Source organism: Silurus meridionalis, chromosome 2 (genome assembly GCF_014805685.1).
Source record: "Silurus meridionalis isolate SWU-2019-XX chromosome 2, ASM1480568v1, whole genome shotgun sequence".
Classification (NCBI taxonomy): Eukaryota; Metazoa; Chordata; class Actinopteri; order Siluriformes; family Siluridae; genus Silurus; species Silurus meridionalis.
Window position 1 is genome coordinate 23,248,587 of NC_060885.1, and position 20,744 is coordinate 23,269,330.

At 38.9% G+C, this 20,744-nt stretch overlaps 1 protein-coding gene across 1 annotated transcript in view; it reads left to right on the forward strand.

The window, feature by feature from the left end:
- thada (THADA armadillo repeat containing) overlaps window positions 1-20,744 on the forward strand; it is a 97,651-nt gene that overhangs the window by 72,622 nt on the left and 4,285 nt on the right. Inside the window, 6 exon segments of the mRNA XM_046871807.1 lie at window positions 128-210; window positions 9,736-10,115; window positions 15,762-15,886; window positions 17,139-17,211; window positions 19,020-19,179; window positions 19,486-19,608. Coding sequence (XP_046727763.1) covers window positions 128-210; window positions 9,736-10,115; window positions 15,762-15,886; window positions 17,139-17,211; window positions 19,020-19,179; window positions 19,486-19,608 — 944 coding nt within the window.

Consider the following 20,744-nt stretch of genomic DNA (forward strand, 5'->3'; position numbering starts at 1 on the left):
CTAATCCAAATAAAGAAACTCCCTGAAAGATTGTTTTTCTCGTTGTTATTTTCTTGTCTCTTTCTTTCACCCAATCATGCTTGTGGACAATTCTAACGCACATCGCCTGTCTGTCCCTGTCTGTTAGACAAAACCCATGTTTGGTGACGAGGGGGACTATGCTGGATGTGCTGTCCCATCTATGTAATTATCATTCTGCTCCTGTCGAAGGTATGTACCTCAGACATTCAGTCACCACATGACTCCGGATAACACATGCTGGACTCTCTACCTGTCAGCATTTTCCATTTAAAAGTGTCTGTCTCTCTCTCTGTGTGTGTGTGTGTGTGTGTGTGTGTGTGTGTGTGTGTGTGTGTGTGTGTGTGTGTTTAATAAATCAAGCCCTAAAATGTCTTCTATTGGCGAGGGAAATCACCAGCCAGGTTTTGTTTTGAGCAGGAACACCATCCCAAAGCACCCAATACACACATGTGCAAACAGGTCTACAAATGTACAGTGAGTTTGGAGTAGTTGGACCCTTTCACTTTTTGTTTTTGCGTCCTCAGGCACAAATGTATATCTTGTAAATTTGATACACTATTGTAATTTAAATTGCTCTGTTTTGTTCAATTATCAAGAAATGACACTGTACTACCCTATACTGATCAGCATTCCTGGGTAGGCTAGGGAAGTTATATATAGGGAACTTGCCATAGACCTCAGTAAATGAAATTGTGCTGAGATCTTGGCAGGAGAGTATAATTATTTGTAAAAATTTAAAAGGTTTTGGGAGCACAGTGGACTCCATCGTTGTGTAATGGGAGACGTTTGGGAACACCAAGTTTGGAATCTTTGGAATCATACTGCCAAACTCAACAAAAGTAATAACTGTGAGAGCAGGCAAACTTTCTACTGGGGTAGGACGCAATGGGATTAAAACTAACAGCCCCCTACTCTGCTCCACTTAGCAGCATGGTGGCTCTCTTTCTTTCTTTCTTTCTTTCTTTCTTTCTTTCTTTCTTTCTTTCTTTCTTTCTTTCTTTCTTTCTTTCTTTCTTTCTCTATTTCGTTCTTATTTTTTATATTTTCTAGATGTTTCAACAGTGTGATGAATTTATTTGATTGGACAAGGTTTTGATAAGATCTACACAATGTATGTCTGAGCAAATAAAATAATTAATGAAGTTAAAATAACTTGTTATAGACCTCCATGAATAAAATTGTGCTGATACATAGATCTTAGCAGAAGGGTAAAAGTATTTGTAAAACTTTAAATGTTTTCGGAAACACAGTGGACTCCATCGTTGTGAAATGAGAGAAGTTTGGAACACTAAGTTTGGAATCTTTGTAGAGCTGGTAATCCAGCCAAACGTAACAAAAACGATAACTGTGATAGCAGTCAGGATTGGTCAAACTCTCTACTGGGGTGGGGGCAATGGGAATTAAAACTAACAGCCCCTATTCTGCAGCATGGTGGCTTTGATCCTGAATTTGGTTTACTGTCTTGTGTGGAGTTTTCTCGGGGTAGCACGTGTGAGTTTTCTCCTGGTTCTCCGGTTTCTTCCCACCTCCGAAACTCATAACAGGAGATGGATAAACTATGCTAAATTGCCCCTAGGTGAATGACTACTGTATGTGAACGCATGTGTGCTTGGTTTCCTGTGAGGGACTGGTGGCTTCTGATGGGGCAGGGTAAATCATTCCTTACCATGAATGAATGAATGAGTAATTCTCTGTATTGCTGGTGGATTCACTGGAACACTAGTGAATTTAATTGAGTGAAAGTACAGATAACACAAAACAGTCATCAGCTTGTGCCCAATAGCTATTCCACCTTCTGTCATGTATCAGCAGGAGTATTAATATCTCAAAATGACACAAACTATTGAAGAGAATGCCCCCAAAAATTAAGTGAAAAATGTTAAAAGCTGTTTTTAGCTATAATGCTTCTTCATCCTGACAGCTGAAAATCAGAGAGATGCCCTGAGCAAGCAAATGTCTCTCACTGTCCTGAGTGCCATTTTCAGAATGTCCAACCTTCATTAACCAGCTAATCATGAGAGGTTTTGTAGTGCCACATGGAAGCAGAGACTGATGAAGGTTCTGGTTCCAAAGTTTGCTCAACATTATTTTATGCTAACAATTTAGCTTGAGTTCTTAGCAAAGATTCTGAAAGAACAAAGTATAAAAAGATAAATAAATGCTGTCAGTTGAACTAAGTATCAGTGATTGGACTGCCTTGTTATTCTGGCCTCTCTTAATAAACAGTGTTTGATTTACTGATCTGGGTTTTCCTGGAAAAGTATGCAAGTGTGAGAGAGAAACGGGAGTTCTCTGATGCTTGGATAATGAAAGAATGCTAAACATTGCCTGAAGGAACAGTTTGTAACAGCTACGTTTCCCATACAGAACGAGAGCCTACGTCATTGCAAGTCCTTCTAACTGATTATTGTTTACAGTGCAAGTACGTAAATGGAATGCTCTCAGTGTACAGGATATACATTCTCCACATAGTAATACACCGTCTTACATAATACACAAATGTTCAAACAATTTTGCCCATTTATAAGCACTATATACACCCTGACTTGTGACTTCGTCCATATAGATAGAGAAGAAATCTGCATTTTCATTTAAATTAGATTCAACTTTATTGTCATTGATCAAAGTACAAGTACAGGGCTAATGACATGCAGTTAGCGTCTAAGCGCAAATGCAAATAGCAATGATTTTATAAATAAATAAATCTAATATACATATGTATATACAATAAACATATTATAGGAGTTCAAAGGTACAATATATATTACTAATAATACAGTATAATATGCAAATGAGGCAACAAGAGGTAGAATGTCATTTGTGCAACAGTAAGAGGCTTCATGGGAAGCAATGCAATTGTACAGAATGGAGATGTGTTAATGTACAGTGCAGTCTTTGTGAGTAGTATTATGTTGACTTAGTTTGATGTAAAGAACATTATTTATTTATAGTATTGAGTAGGCTTACAGCTGAAGGAAAGAAACTGTTCCTGACTTTGCTGGTGCTACAGCAAAGGCTCCTATACCGTCTCCCAGATGGGAGAGGAGAAAACAGTCCATTGCTGGGGTGAGAGGTGTCTTTGATAATGTTTCTCCCCCTTTGTAGGCAGAGTTTGTGGTAGGGGTGTAAAGGTACACATATTCATACAAAACCTTTTCAGTACAGGCTTTGCAGTTCGATTCCTCAAAAATCTATGAAGTGGCAGACCACAAGTATGTTTAGTCGAAATTAGTTGAAAAAATGCGTTTAGCGGCTAACGCTAGCCCTATCGATTGTTTAGCGTTTTATGTCCAGATTTAAGAATTTCTCTTAAATTCTTTAAGGAGAAAATCCTGACAATTCCATATATGAATTTGTGTAAGGAATGTACACAAATACAGGAAATAAGTGGAACAGTTAAATAGATCATGTCTTTAAAAAATAAATTTTTTTAAAGAAAAACTATTTTTTCAAATATATATTTAATTACATTTTTTAAATTACATTTTATTTACTTAAATTACTCAATTTAATCATTATAATAAAAACAGTGGATTGCATTCTTTTGATTTATACTATTTAATTTTCTATTTAATATTTTTAAATACAATTTTATATATTATATACCCAAGCAGGCATTTTATGTAAAATTGTTTAAACAATGTAAAGTGTTCAGATGTTGATGATCACAAATGTCAATAATAATGCAATTTAGACAAGCAAATTTTGTTTTGCATTTCTTCCCCTTAACTGTACCGAAATGCAACCAAACCATAATTTAAAAACCGAGGTCCAAACCGAAAATGTCAATATTATGTTTTAATATTATGTATTATATGTATTTTAACTGTTATGTCCTCTATATTATGTATGTGTAAAGTCACTAAAAGCTTCTGTCTGTGTTATATACAGTACAGACCAAAAGTTTGACACACCTTCTCATTCAAAGAGTTTTCTTTATTTTCATGACTATGAAAATTGTAGATTCACACTGAAGGCATCAAAACTATGAATAAACACATGTGGAATTATATATGGAATTATATACATAACAAAAAAGTGTGAAACAACTGAAAAATGTCATATTCTAGGTTCTTCAAAGTAGCCACCTTTTGCTTTGATTACTGCTTTGCACACTCTTGGCATTCTCTTGATGAGCTTCAAGAGGTAGTCACCTAAAATGGTCTTCCAACAGTGAAGGAGTTCCCCGAGAGATGCTTGGCACTTGTTGGCCCTTTTGCCATTCACTCTGTGGTCCAGCTCACCCCTAAACCATCTCGATTGGGTTCAGGTCCGGTGACTGTGGAGGCCAGGTCATCTGGTGCAGCACCCCATCACTCTCCTTCTTGGTCAAATAGCCCTTGATGCCTTCAGTGTGACTCTACAATTTTCATAGTCATGAAAATAAAGAAAACTCTTTGAATGAGAAGGTGTGTCCAAACTTTTGGTCTGTACTGTACATCAAACGTTTATTTACTTTCCTGTTTCTTTAATGGCAAAGTGACCTTAACAACTTGACATTGATAACTTTAACACCTCTAATAAACAGACACTATTACTGTAGAACAACGTTGTCCACCGTTTTGTGTTTAATAGGTTCACATAAATTATCACATGACTAATTACTTTTGATGTGCCATTAGTTTTTTTTATGTCTTTATTATCTCATTTCACATGACACAGCTGGACACAAATAGTTACTCAGCATGGACAGAACTAAATAAAAAGATCTGGGCCTAAATATTGTTAGGGGCTCCAGATGTTCATATCTGTGTCGCCATTTTGATAAAACTTGAACTTTCTAGTGGCTTAAAACAAACACTGCAGGTTTATGTGAATTGTAGGTAAAACAACAATAGCATGAATTCGCAGTAGAAGAGTCCAGATGCTGAACTGACATGAGTGCAGTCTGGAATTTTCACCATTTGAAAACATCTGGTGGATCATGAAACAAAAAACACAACAAAGGACACCCAGAACTGTTGAGAATCTAAAATCCTGTATCAGACACATATGAGACAACATTCCTCTCCAATTGTCTTGAGCAGATTTTAGTGTCCTAGTTCGAACGAAGGGAAAAATTTAAACCTAACACATCCAAAGACATTCTATACAATTGTGAGCTTCCAACTTTGTGGTAATAGTTTGGGAAGGAACCATGTATGGTTGGAAAAGTCATGCATCCCAATGCGTTCGAGTGTATCTCCTCATACTGAACTCTGGGGATTACCCTGGTAATTTCTTTTCTCATTTTGTTTTGTTTTTTGTCTAATATAATCAATAATGAGAGCGCTGAAACACTTCTGTGGCAAAAACACAGTGATTTATTCATGTAGAGCTTTCTTTTTTTCCCAAAGTTTTTAAAGTTTAAAAAGAAATCAAACAAATGAGTTTTTCTCTCTTTTCCTGGCTCCGACTCCTAAGTAAAAAGTTGAACTGAATGGTTTGTGCTTAAGCTTCCACCTGCTTTCATGAAGCTCCAGAAAGCATTGGTTGTGTGCGTGTGTGTGCGTGTGTGTGCGTGTGTGCGTGTGTGCGCGTGTGTGTGTGTGTGTGGGTGGATGAGAGGGGATTTCTCTGACGCTGCAGCGGTCGATCCGTATAGCCTCATTAAACCCCCCTCACTATATCCAGTTAAACCCTCGCCAGTAAAAACAGCAGCAACTCACTTCACCCTCTGAGCCTGTCTCTTTCTCGATCTCGCTCACACGCACAGGCTACCTTTCATTCACATAGACAACTTGGCTGTGGTTGTGTTAGAAACATTTATGAGCAAAAATAAAACTAGATCCCTCATTCAGTCATTCCGGGGAAGCTGAATGTAGTCTGGTTTCATTTTCAGACTTGGTCGGTTTTATTGAGATTTCTTTTTTCCTTTTTTTCAATTGTCAAACATTTATGTCCAGCATTAAACCCTGTTTGTCCAGTTGCTTGTTGCAAGATCAAGATTCTTCTATTTCTTTAAATGGAGTAAATAAGTCAGTGTTTATAGAAAACAGACCTCTTATCTGGAAAACACACACACACACACACACACACACACACACACACACACACACACTGGGCCAAGGTATTTAGTCAGTGAGGACTTGTCTACGATGGGAATGTTGTCTGCTTCTTTCCCTCATGTGTTGCAAGCAAGCTTTAAAACGCCCGTATTCTAGTTTTTACAATTTGTGTGTGTGTGTGTGTGTGTGTGTGTGTGTGTGTGTGTGTGTGTGTGTGTGTGTGTGTGTGTTTTCTGTCATGGTGGGGAACCAATATCCCCCACAAGGACAAGAATAGATAGTGTTGACCTTGTGGGAACATTTGGTTTGGTCTCTATGAAACAAAATTGGGTAAATTGTCAAAAAAAAGGGTCTTCTAATATAGTATAGACTTCTAGGATTGTAATGTGTGTGTGCGTGTCTGTGTGTGCGTGCATGCGTTCCCACTGCAGTGACTATTGCATTAAGCAGTGAATTTCTGGTCAAAGCAGTTTTCCCGAAGCACTTTCTGAGCATTTATGCGTACATGCGTATGTGTGTGTTTTTGATATTCCACATTCCACATTATGTCGGTTGTTCATGTTTGCAGAATAATTACCTATAAAAGGGTTTTGCAGGGTTGTGTTTTTCTGCCCCGGCGAGATTCTGTCGTCCTGCAGTCAGGTGTAAAGGGGCAATAGGGTGAAGTGTTGACTGTTTTATAGGAGTATAAATGTGTTCTGTTATGTGTGTGTGTGTGGGTGGTTCGATTTTCTAGTATGACGTTTTTTTTTAGTTGAGCACAGTGGTCGAGGCATCAGTTAGTGTCGTTTAAGTCAGCTTGCGCTGGTTTTAAACGGATGTGTGTCTCTGAAAGTAGAATGTACGTTCTTATGAAACTCGCTACCGCTCTCACACACTGTCACACACACTTGTGGTCTTGCTAAAGAGTGCTTTTTATTTGCTGAATTATTGCTGAGATGCTCCTTTTCCCTGAGGCTTAAAGGCTGTGTTATGTAATATACTGTAGAGTTTCTCTTTCTCCCCCTCTTTCTCTCTTGATCTCTCTTTTTTTCTGTTTGCTTTATTTGGAATGATGTTCTTGTTTAATTCATTGCAATTTATCTTGTGTTGCCTAATCTCTGTTTACATTGGAATCTTTGTGATTGAAAGCATTCCTGAGAGCATGTTCACACAGGTACCAAGTGATTCTTTGCAACGTGATGGTAAAGACTGTTTTGGAGGATGTGGTTTTCTCCAGTCCATAGGGGCACTCTGTGATGTTCAGTGTCTGATTAGATTAAGTATATCAAGTGTAGTCAGTTATTTCTTTCCTCATAAACTAGGGTTTAGAGGATTTGACCTGGGATTTGACCTGGGATTAGACCTGGGATTAGACCTGGTTTGGGTAGGTAGAACATGGTAGGGTAGGTTAGGATAGATAGGATAGTGTAGAGGAAGGGTAGGATAGGTAGAATATGATAAGTTTGGATATGGTAGGGTACAATAGAATAGGACAGAGGATAGAGTAGAGTGGGTAAGTAGGATAGGATCGGATATGGTAGGGTAGGGTAGTATAGAATAGCATATGGTAGGATAAGGTAGGGAAGTATAGCCTATGATAAGGTAGGATAGGAAAGGGTAGGTCGGACAGTGTAGGGTAGAATAGATAGGATAGGGTAGAATAGAGTAGGATAGGGTAGAATAGAGTAGGATAGGGTAGGGAAGGATAAGATATGATGGGGTCGGATAGGACGGGATAGGGTAGGTGAGGTAGGGTAGGACAGGGTAGTATATGGTGGGATTGGAAAGGTAAGACAGGGTAGGATAAATAGGATAGTATAGGGTAGGGTAGGTAGGAATGGGTAGGTTGGGATAGGATATGCAGGGTAGCATAGATAGGATAGGGTAGTATAGGGAAAGATATGATATTATAGGGGGTAGGTAGGATAGTATAGTATAGAAAGGATAGGATATAATGGGGTTGGATATGGTAGGGTAGGATAGGGTAGGATAAATAGATCTGAGTAGGATAGATAGGAAAGAGTCTCCCTTGACTTGAACTAGGGGACCCGTGTTCCAGTATGACAGTGCCCCTATGCATAAAGTCATCTGCATGAAGATATGATTCACATGGATTTAAGTGCAAGATCTTAAGTGACCTGCTATAGAGCTCTGACCTCATCTCTACTGAACACCTTTTGGATGAATTGAAACACTGACTGCACCCTAGGCCTCCGTGACTCACCCTATCTGACAGATCTTCACAAGCACAATCCAAATTCTAGTGAAACATCTTCCCAGACGAGTGGAGGATATTATAACAGCAATTGGGGACTAAATGTGGAAGGAAATGTTCAGTAAGCACAACTGAATCTTATATTGAGGTGTCCACAATCCTTTGTCCATATAGTGTATAACAGCCTCCACTCATTTGATAAAGCTTTCCGCTGGACTCACTGGGGCTGTGAGGATTTGTGCTGATTTAGCCACACAAAAGGTCAGTCCCACTTCATCTCAATGTTGTTCAGTGAGGTTAAGGTCAGGGCTCTGTGCAGGTCACTTGAGTTCTTCCACTCCAAATTTGGCAAAAAATGTCTTCATGGGCTCTCTTTCTGCACCAGACAATTGTCATGCTTGAACAGGTTTGGTTCAGAACATGTGAATGTTGTAATTGAAGGATAAACCATGGCATTGTGTGCTTTATTGAAATATTATAAAGTTCTTAATAACAGGTTTGTGGAGAGCTATTATTTATAAGCACTTAGCTAATGCTTACAATTTTACATTTACTAAAGACTGCTGTTGTACTTGATGGTAGGTTTAATGTTGTGGAACATCAGTGAAGCAAATGAGATTATGTTCTCAGTCACGTTACTGAAGTTAATACTTCCCAGTGTTTGAAAACCTTAAGTTTCCACCTGACTGGAGTCACCCATGTCAGTGCTTTGAAACAAACATCTCCTCACTGAAAATGTCATATCAACTATAAAACCTTATTCAATTCATTAATGTGGAGCGCATGCCATACAACTCCATGTGTAAATTTCAGTGGTGGACGAAGTACACAAACCATGTAGTTTAAGAAGTTTAAGAGCTACACTTAGAGCTACACTTGTTAAAATATTACTGTAGTAAAATTAAAAGTGCTCCCGTTAAATTTTCACTTAAGTCAAAGTACAAAAGTATTTCTCTTCAAATGTACATAAGTATACAAAGTACTATGATTTACTATGGCTATAATCCTATTATCATTTTTGTTATAAGACTCTTACTTAATCAACCCAGTTTATGTGAAAATATTTCTTTTAAAAATGAACGACTGATTTCGCAAAATGTAGTTGAGTAAAAAGTACGATGTTTGACTTTGAAATGTAGTGAAGTTAAAGTAAAAGTCTCCCCGACTGGAAATACTTCAGTAAAGTACAGATACACGAAAAAGCTACTTAAGCACAGTAATGAATTACATTTACTTCGTTACTGTCCACCACTGGAAAATTGTTATTCTAGAAATGATTTCATTATATGTAATATAAATCGGTGAATTATGTTCCAAGCCGTGCTGTTATAGAAAACAATCCTTAAATTTAAATATCTTTATTTTCTCAGTGTTTCGACTTTTTTTTCTTTAAATCATCTTTTCAGTTTCTAGACTGTAAGGTCCTGATTTCTCAGCAACTGTATCTGACGTGACAATTTCTTGTCCTTATATGCTGCTGCAACAAATTACAACTAACAAGAACTAACTCCTATACTTGCCTCCCTTCAGATTCTCAGCTGAAGAAGCTCCGTATGGAGACATTTGCCATCCTCATGGACTCTGAGCTTGTGGCTCCTCGCAATCCTGATGAGGTTCGCCTTTCTGGTCCTGGGGCCACGCAGTACCTACAGAGCCTGGCAAACCTGGCAACCAGAATTGCAATGGAGTCATCTGCCCAATGGAGCATGCAGGAAGCAGAGGGGCAGCTCAAGGACCTCCTGAGTCGCCTGCTGCAGTGCTCGCATTACGAAGTGAGACAACTGGTACTGGAGCGGCTTTTGGAAAGACTGCAGACCAACAGGGAACAACAAGCTCTTCCGTTTGACCTCAGCGTGTCCTTGTTAACTTACCTGGCATTACATGAGCCCCATCCCATGTGCCTAGCGAAGGTAAGATATGTTTTTTATTTTCTCCATAATTTCTAAATCGTAGATGTGTAAATCGATCTTTTTGGATGTGCCTTGACCCCTACCTGTCAATTGTTTTAGAACACACCATTTTCACATTTCTTTTTAAATATGTATTCAGTTTAATGTCTTAATGTACAAGCAAACAATTGAACAATAAAAAAAACATGTTGTTTAATAACATTTAATCAAAAATTGTAACTTGTGAAAGTAGCCACCTTTGGCAGATGTAACACCAGAACACCCTCCTGGCATTTTTCCTGAAACAGAAATCAAATATTAGTCGGAAAGTTCTTCCCAACACTGTTGCAGATGTTCCCACAAATGTGTTGCCCTAAAAGGTTGCTTTGCTTTTTCACCCTTCGGTCGAGTTCATTCCAAATCAGGGGATTAAGTCTGGAGACTGTGCTTGGCTATTCCATGATTTGAAGCCTACCGTCTTGTCCTTGTCTTTTAAGATGGCTCTCTCACAGCCTGGAGGCAAGGTTTTGGGTTATTACCCTGCTGTAGGATGAACCACTGATCATATACCTAGTTCACAGTGCCGCTCAGTCTGTGCAAGTCAGCAAATTTGGATCTACCATGTTTGACTTTTGGTGTCAATCATCCTTTCTTCAACTCACCTGGGTACAAAACCCAGTGTGATGAACCAAATATTTGGTTCAACCCAAATTTTGTCCAGTCTTCAGTCCACTGGCAGTGCTTCATAGCTCAGGAAAGCCTCTTTTTCTCATCATACCAATGGATTTCTTACATCCACTTGACCTGCTCCTCAAAGTCTGTTTTTTCCCCAGCTGAAACTGAGACTTCCATACTTTGACCAATATTAAGCTGTTGTCCTTTAAGCTGCAAATCATGCAAATTGTTGACTTTTAAAAACTTGTCTTCTGATTCTGCTTTTACTTTGGACCTGCTAGACCGCTTCCTGTCAGAGTCTTTCTTGGTTAAATGTCTTTTTCTCACCTTTATGAGAGCAATACACTACTTCCTGCAGTACAATACTGTCCAAATATTGTTTTAAATGTTGCAGTAACACAGTCTGTTCCAACACTGCTTTTATACAGTGTTTTAAGTAATTAACAAAAGTTACACCTGTAGGAACGGTTAACATCAACTTACATGGCTTTATTTACTTCCATTACTGCAGAACAGCACAGCAAGGTTTGAACCCATTACTTCTTCCCTACAAAAGCCTTTCTGTATAATGAAACAAATGTACAATAGTTTGTTTGTTTTGGGTAACCTAAACTTTTTTCACCTCAACGCTTACCTTTGTTCAATTGCAGGTTATTCACAGGAGGTAAACTGCCTAAATTTCAATAAAAGTAAATCTTGAGATGAGGATGAGGAGATTGAGTCTGCTTCCTCTCAAGTCTGGTTTCTTCCTCATACAACTTTATAACCACTTTATCTCTGTAAAGCTGCTTTGAGACAATGTCTATTGTTAAAAGTGCTATAAAAATAAAAGTAAATTGAACTAACATAACTAACATACAGTTCATGGACAAATACCTTTACGTTCTACAGAACTCGCTGCAGAAGTTGGGGTGCAGCTGTTTGGTTTTTAAATTTTTTTGGTTTAAAGTTCTTTATCCGCCCACAGAACATTGCGCATCTAATGGCGTCTGGATTATCTATGCGGTATTGAGCAAAGTTGAGGGTGGCAGTGCTCCTTTTTGGAGATTATTGCTTCCATCTTGCTGTCCTGCCACACACACACACACACACACACACACACACACACTGTTCTTGTTCAGTGGACTCATGAACATTATTCAATGCAAGAGTTTCACACTAGATTCAAATCATGGCACACTTCAATCAGTGCAGTGAAGATACAATACAATTCCCAGTAAGAGATATAAATTGCTGATGAATGATTACATTTACCACCAATAATGCTTTTGCATGGTTTAATAAAAAAAATGTATAAAAAAAAAAAATAGTAAAAGGATCACAAACATTCTAGCGGCACTCAGTAGAACCCAAAACAGGAAATGAAAAAAGAAGTACCAAGTGAGAAGGAAGGAATTTTAAAACTGAAATAACACAAAAAGGTATATACCACTCTGTGTGTGTGTGTGTGTGTTCTCTTGTTCATCCATCTTGGCATCATTTGTCATGCTTGTGATCAAAGTGCTTTGTTCTGAGACTCGGAGACAGCTGTTTCAATGGTAAATTCACTGGTAGCAGGTAAAGGTTAAGGTGTTGGACTATGGATCTGAAGGTTGTGAGTTCAAATCCCTGCCACACCAAACAGCCACTCCTGTGGCCTTAAGCAAGGCCCTTAACCCCAAAGCTGATCAGTTGTATGAATGAGATAAATCTCATATGGATTTTAGTCGCTCTGGATAAGGGCATGTATCAAATGCCATAAATGCAAATGTAATCCAGACTCTTTCTGATTGCCTGAATTAATGACGGCTCCTTTAATACACATACGCAACACACAAAGGAAAAAAGTGAGGTGTTGATCAAAGTATTTTTTTATTTTAGTTCCTCACAAACACTCGATTCAGTTCTGTCATTCCAGTCATTACACACACAGGCATCAGAGCGGCGTGTAAAGCATATGTGCGTTTGCACATGTCCCCTCACGCACAAACACACACACGCACATGGTGTGTGTGTGTGTGTGAGTACCATCTGTGTCAGGGTGCCTGCTCGTGGGTTTTATTGGCCAGCCGTTAATGTTTAAAAGGCTGCTGTGAAACTGCTCCTGCTTGCTCCAGGGACTCACTTTGGCCTGATTTCCATGGTGATGCCTCTGCTCCACTTATAAAGCATTCTGAGAGGAAAAGTGAAAAGAGGAACACTGGGATGAGTTTCTCACTTGTATGGGTTTTACAGTCAGGAGGCTTTCTGTAGCAATGTAAGGCCTCGTGCTATTTTATTTCCTGACAATCCTCATAAGTCATGTACATTCCACGTGTGTGTGTGTGTGTGTGTGTGTGTGTGTGTGTGTGTGTGAGAGAGAGAGAGGGGGACAGTGAGACAGAGACAGAGAGTGAGAGGTGAAGATAGTGAGAGAGGGCAAGAGAAAGACAGTAAAAAAGAGAGAATCTGAGGGTAAGGAAGAGATAAAGAGTGAGAGACAGAGAGCGAGAGAGAGAATGAAAGGAAGTGATGGAGAGATGAAGAAGGAAAGGAAGAGACAGAATATGAAAGAGAGAGAATAGAATAGAAGAACATTAGATGCATATTCAACGATAAAAAAATATTAGCTTAAATTTGGTCTCAGGCTGGTCTTAGTGGTGTTTTATTATTCTTTCCATTGTATGAACCATTATATAGCCATTATATTTTAAAATCAATTATAAACCAATTTAGGAATTTCAGGAATTTAATAAACAGAAGCTTGAAAAGTGACTTCAGTGGATAATACGCTCACTTTACACAGATGCCATTGTAGTTCAACAAGTTCAAGTTTATCAAGTTGTACTGTTTTATTTATTTAATCATTTATTTATGCGTTTATTTTTATTGAGAGCCATATTCATAGTGTACTTTTTTGTGCAATCCAAACGGTTAATTATTGATGAATGCCCAAATCAGGAAAACATTTTAAAATTTTTTTTCAAAAAATCAATCGTTAATTTTTAAAATGGATACTGGATTAAAACAAACAAATATAAAAAGCACTTCATGTAAAATAGTAATGAACTGTATTACAAAAATAAAAACTAAAGAACACTACTGAAACATGAAAGTGTGCTAAATGAAACAAATATAAATATATTAATTATATAATATAATATATAATAATAAATATTGAGGAAAATAAAATATATGCATTCAAACTGAAACAAAAACTAACACTTTAAATAAAAGCAATTACATCCAAAATTACTAAAAAAAAACCCACTTCAAATAAACAGCACATGGCGTCAGTGATTCGCCTCTAGAGGCCGCTCTTGTACCAAATAATGCAACCCGGAAAAACTCAGTACGGATTAATTGGTGCCAATTAATCGGCAAAACTGATGAATCGGTCGACCTCTTAATCCCTAAGAATATTATATACTGGTTTTAGAAATTAAGATTCATCTAGAACACACTGTAGGAATTGTATTTTGTTCTGAACAGCTGCACTAAGGCAAATTCCAGTACGAATGTAAACAGGTTAAAGTTCTTACAACACCTTCATGCACCAGTTCTTATCTCCTCAGTATGAGTAATGGAACTCAGAATGTCCTTGGCTGCTCCCTGACCCGTTCGAGTCATACAGAATGGGAAGCAAAGGCACGTGTTGTTGGAGTACCTTTTGTACTTTACAATATATGTATCCTACAAGGAAACATAAAATATACATTATATGTACTGAAATATTGAGGCACCTGAGTGGTCTTCTATAGAGCTCTGACCGCAACCCTATTGAGCATCTTTGGGATGAATTGGAACACTGACTGAGTCCCAAGCCTTCTTACATAAATCAGTACCTGACTTTACACCATTGTGAGTGAATGAGCACAAATCTCCACAAACACACTCCAAAATCTAGTGGCACATCTTCCCAGAAGGAACTGAATGTAGAACTGATATCAGGTGTCCACAAACTTTTGTCCATATAATGTACTTTAAAATGACCTGCCTTTTAATAAGCTTTTAGACAGTCCTTTTGTTTGAGAAGGGCATTGAGGAGAGAGAAACACATTTTTTCGCAAGAGGAGCTGCAGATCAGAGACCCCTTTCTGCGTGTGGGTAAAGAAGACACAGCTGGGTCGGAACCAGATGTGTTGGACTTGTGGAAGGATGTCGATATGAGGAACAGAGGGGAAACCCTGCTAGACTTCTTTTGTGTGCACTGTACCAAAGGAGAAAGACCTCGGGGAGACGGCCAGCAGATAGACAAACACACAGTGACGGGTGTGACCGTTTTTATGAACAGCAGTTTGAGAATTGTGATAACATGATTAATAAAACAGTGGCAGTTTAGTTAACAATGATGGTGCAGACAAACAGACAAAAACTGGGATAACAATTAGGATTATACAAAATATTTTGAGTATTGTCAAATTTTAAAGATTACAATGCACCAAAAATTAAGTCTTTGCGGACATTTTTATTGTACTGGGAAACATTTTGCAACTAAATAGGTTAATTGGCAACAGGTCAGTAAGATGATTGGGTATAAATAGTGTATCTTAGAGAGTAAAGATGGGCAGAGCTTCACCAACATCAACATCAAATAGCAAAACATTTACATATCTTATAATTTACAGTATATAATATCAAATGTTCTCTGTGCACAAGGGACAAGGGCAAAAATCTACGTTTTTCAATTTGGGGTTATGAGCTTTGCAAATCATTGCATTCTGTTTTTGTTTACATTTTACAAAAAATTTTTTGCAATTGGGGTTGTAATTGGATTATAAAATCATGCCGTACTTGTCAATAAAGAGTGTTTACTTGTTGAAATAGGGGAGGTTTTTTTTTTTTTTTTTAGAAAGGAGACATTAATTGAGCATTTATGGAAAGAGTCTCCAGTGTTGGGTCTTGTTATATTTCTGTAATTTCTCAATCCTCCTCCTGTAAAATAATCTGTAATGTTTTAATCCAATTATTACACCTTGGAAACAGTTGACAATTTATTTGTGTTACACTAACAATCTTTTTTTTTCTTCTCAGGTACTGCAGCTTCTCTGCGTCCTCCCGCTGTCCTCTGTCCTGCCATGGCAGGTCAATAGTATGTCCTTAAGCGATGATGAGGCACTAGATCGTCTCCTCTCTGTGGCAGAGAGCTCCACACACAGGTGACCAGTCTGACCAGCGTTCCCCTTGTACACAGTAATTTTAAAAGACAGCATCGTGGTAAAAACTCAACCTTTGCGCAGCTGCTGTTCATTTGTATAATAAATAATAATAAACCAGCAGCGTTTGCATTTTTTGGCTATCTACGTCCTTTCCCGGACCCAGCGAAGATTTCCACCGACACCGAAAACCCACCGGCCTGCTAAGTTCTGTCTTTAAGAACACCCGATCCTGACGAATAGCGGTGGTTAGGGCTGTGGGTATGACCACAGTGGTGGCAGAAGGTCGCTCGTAGTGTACTGGCAAAGAGGAAGGGCACGATGGTTTCAGATGTGGCCTTCCAACATGAAAGAGACCACACATGCCTGTGGTGAGCAGCACCCCTGTATACACCAATCATCCATTCCCAGCCGAGGTGCAGCATGAAGGATATTGATTTTCACCATTTACCGGCTCACAGCTACCTCCATGCATCTCGTGTACCTGCGGTTATCTGAATGCGCTCGCACATAAATAGTTGTATGTTTATGTAAAAGAAGTGTGTCTGTGAAGAGTGTGTGTGTAAAATGGGCTCGCTTGTGTGTGTAGTCATGTGAGTGTCTGGCTCTGGGTCGCGCACCTGGCGACAGGTGTGTGTGTTTTTGCAGTAGGCTGAAGGAGGCCTCGGGTCTGAATTACAGGCACGTTTCTGGTCATTTCAGGCCCGTATGAATGGATACACACCCCGCAGGGTAGAATTACAAAAAAGCCAGAGCCTGGCCAGTCCGCCCCTCCTTAAGATCAATGTTGAGAAATCGGTTTTGGCGGGAATGTTGTTTAAGCGGCAGAGGTTTTGAGTGCACCAGTTGCTTCGCGATTAAGCAACGGCACAAAGCTGGCAGCGAGTGTGTAATTGTGTAATGTGGCTGCACACTTGTCCTCAGACTCGTGTTGCTGTTCGGAGGCGTTGATAATCGTAGTTGGACATTTGCTTCAAGCATTTCTGTTCCTGCGCTCTGTAGTCGAGTGCACGGTGCAACCCCTCCTGTTTTATGATGCGTGAGGGTTGTTTTTTTTTTTTTTTTTTTTTTTTTGTGAAGGCACATTTGTGACTACTGAAAAGAGGCCTTACTGCATTTCATAAACATAACCACTGTGTGTGGTGCTTGTTTGTTTATGTACTGAAGCCTTACAGACTTTGCATACCATGTTGTAGCTCTGCAAAACCTCTTGTACATGAAAATATATAATGATCTGTGTGTCTGTGTGTTTTAGCTCGGAGCTGCACTGTGCTGCCCTCTCTTTGGCCTCTCGACTGGTGGCGCACCTGGCTGAAAAGATGCCGTTGGTAAGGAAGAAGAGTGGGAACGAGGGAGTGAGAAAAAGAAAGAGAGCACTATTGTTGTAAGATATTTGGAGTTGCAATGCTGCTTGAGTGCAATATAACAGTTTATCCCTCGTTCACTCTAAAGCAGGCTTGCCATTTATTTCATATTGGTACATCATTTCTGCCCTCCTACCCTTCAATACAGTTGACCTCTAGAACTATTGGCACCCTCGATGATTGTAAACGAGGAATAACATAGTGCTACAACATTTACATTTTACATTTGCAGCATTTGCCAGAAGCTCTTATCCAGAGTGACTTACAATTATCTCATCAATACAACCCTTATTTAAGGGTTAAGGGCCTTGCTTAAGGGCCCAGCTGTGGCAGCTTGGTGATACTGGAATTTGAACTCAAATCCTTCCGTTCAGAAGTCCAACACTTTAGCCAGAGATCTTTACTCCCTCCTAAAAAAAAAGTGTCCATGTTTTCTTTAAGCAAACCAAAATTTGTATTCATTATCAAACCACACGTTGCATTTTTCATCCATTTATAGTGCCGTTTTACATTACGCAATGCTCACGAGGTCAACAAGTTCCTGGTATTACTTGTGTTATAAACAGTACTTCCCTCACCAGCTACTCCTCTCTCTCTCTCGCTCTCTCTCTCTCTCTCTCTCTCTCTCTCTCTCTCTCTCTCGAGGTTAATAAGACAATAAACACATGATTGTCATGTTACAGAGAAAACCGGAAAGCACAACCTCCTGCATCCTGACTGAGAACCCCTTTTATAAATGTCAAATAAACGGATTCTCACAGAATGCTTCGCTTCACAATATAAATTATTATTCATGCATTTTTGTTTATTAGATGATAGAAACTTGTTTTTACTATTTTACTTTTATTTACTATTTGGTATAAACCTTAAGTATTAAAATGAGCACTTTAATATAAAGCTGATATAAAGCAGTTAAAATGTCCTATTTCATAAGCCCAAAGATTACACATAGCGTGTAAGATTAAATTGGGAAACGTATACAAGAGGGTTTTATGTTGGCACAATATTTCTTTAAAGATAAAATGAATAATGTTAAAAAGTTGTTTTTAAAGGTTTTCTATTCTAAGGCTTGTTCATGTAGACTGCAATCTTTTAGTGGCATTCGTGATGAGATCAAGAGTCGCAAGATCTCCTCGTGTCAGCTGCATTTCCTTGTGTGCAATCTTAATTTTCCAGCAAAAATTGTTGATGATCAAGAAGATACATTTTTGCTTTCATCTACCCAGAATGATTAAATTTGAAGAGGAAATGTTTAGAGTAAAAATACAGTTTGGAAAAAAATTGTATTTATATATTTTTGATTCGTTTGCAGCTCATGCTGAGTGGGGAAAAAGTTAAAAAGTTGTTCTTACAGGGTTTGTATGAGGTTAAATAGGCAGTATATTCATAGTATTCTTGTATGTTCTGCATATAAGTATATAGATAGTTTTGTGAGCTGTCTGTGGACAGATTGGACAGCTGGATTTCCTAAGCGTTTATTGGGAGCTATTTACCCTGTTTGTAAGTCATTGAGATGTTTGTGAACGGTCATTAGGCGATTAGCTGCTAGGTGTTAGGTGACGTGCGGTGTGCAGCTGTGAGCACAACCTTGTCGACTTAAATATCACTGCAACTCACATCACCATCCTTTATTAGTGCATAGAATCCATTATTTCAGAGGGTGGGTTTTTCAAATCAGGTTCATTTTTAGGCACCGAGTCCATAAGAACAATAATGCAAATATTGTATTTAATAACATAATTAAAGATGAGGCCTGTGTACTGTGTGCGCAGGAGGTGCCACTTGGGGTTGCAGTGTCTCATGCTGCCCGCTGGGTGGCGCAGGTGACTCAGGACTGTAGTGAGGAACAGCCAGCCGAGGTCAAACAGGCCGCTGCAGAGGTGCTGGTGAAGGTCACGCCATTCCTGTTGACCTCTGCCACAATGCCTTTGGGTAAGTATATAGTCATTCATGGATTTATAGAAGGGAAAATCCAAGCGAAAAATAAAATGTAATGCTACAGGATCCAAGACGTCCTAATGAATTGTTTACTTCCAACATTGTGGTAACAGTTTGAGAAAGAACTACATATAGCTGCAAAAGACATGTTTTACATTTATATACATTTATATGTGTATACATTTTTTGCATATAGTGTATGCAGCAGATAATGCAGATAAAAAGTGTGTTTAGAGTATGTGTGTGTGTGTGTGTGTGTGTGTGTGTGTGTGTGTGTGTGTGTGTGTGTGTGTGTGGCAGGTATCACCCACACCCTGGCACTGTGGCAGAGTCTTTTCACCTTACTGCAGGATGAGGACCAGGATGTGAGAGACAAAGCTGCTGACTTTATCTGTTACTTGCCAGCACATCTGCTCACCACAGGTATGCACGTGTACAGTACATACACACACACAATATAGAGGAAAGCTTTACTCCATTGTTTCCACTTTGACTTCCTGATTTTATAAACATCAAGGCTTTGGATGAGCAAGGTCCAGATCTGGTAGATGCAGTATTAATAGTACAGGCCTACAGGTTGGGAGGGGGGGGTTGATATATTTAGTGTTTAAGCAGGGGGTGGGGAGGTGCGAGTTTCTCTTTACAGCCTTCCTTGACAGCAAAAGAACCGAGGTGTGGAAAGAGGAGGAGGTCCAGTAGACTCGGGGCTTTGATATAGAGGTGTCAGACTCGTCGATGCAGAGAGCAGGAACGACTCGGCCTCGTAGATCAGCCACATCAAAAACTGCATCCGTGCCGGCACGTCTATCTACATCCTGATAAGCAACTTCACACATCTTTCACAAACACCTTTTTTTTTTGGTGGTTGTTGTTGTCAGGAGGAGTTCGGTTGGTGTTAGACAGAAAGCCAGAGGCCAGAAAATGTAGTATGCTTGAAATAGTCTTGATAGGATAGATTTCTATTCTTTACACAAAGACTATTTCAAATAAAACAAGTTATCCCTCTAAAAATGAGGATCTTTCCTCAAAAACCCGATGTTTAAGCATCTGTCTTGCAGAGCCGTTTTCTTGTTTTCGATTCTCCTTCTCTTTAATAAAGTGTGTGTTGTCCATACGATTATAATCAGCATGATAGTCATTTATTTGTGTTGTGGGTACAACATGCATCATTAATCTAAAAAATAATAGGCGTTGAGTTTGATCTCATCTGATAATAGTGTATCATCCCCGGTTCCACTGCATTAGCTGTTTGAATAATTGTTAATTCAGCTATTTGAATGTAGGATCATTGCTTCAATAATGACTTGAATGGGAGCGTTGTGTTTTTTTTCCCATTAACAATGTCCAAGTTCAACATTCCAGCCCAGTCTTTCGAAATGGATTTTAAAACGGTTCAGTGTCTCTAGCCAGTATTACCCAAGCTGCATGTTGTTCTTGGCTCGCCGGGTTTAAATATCGAGAATGTTTGAAAGGTTAAAGGCATTATCATACGACCAAAACAGCTAATAGCATAATCTGAACAATATTGTCTGTCTGCTTCAGGCTTCATTATAGTAAAA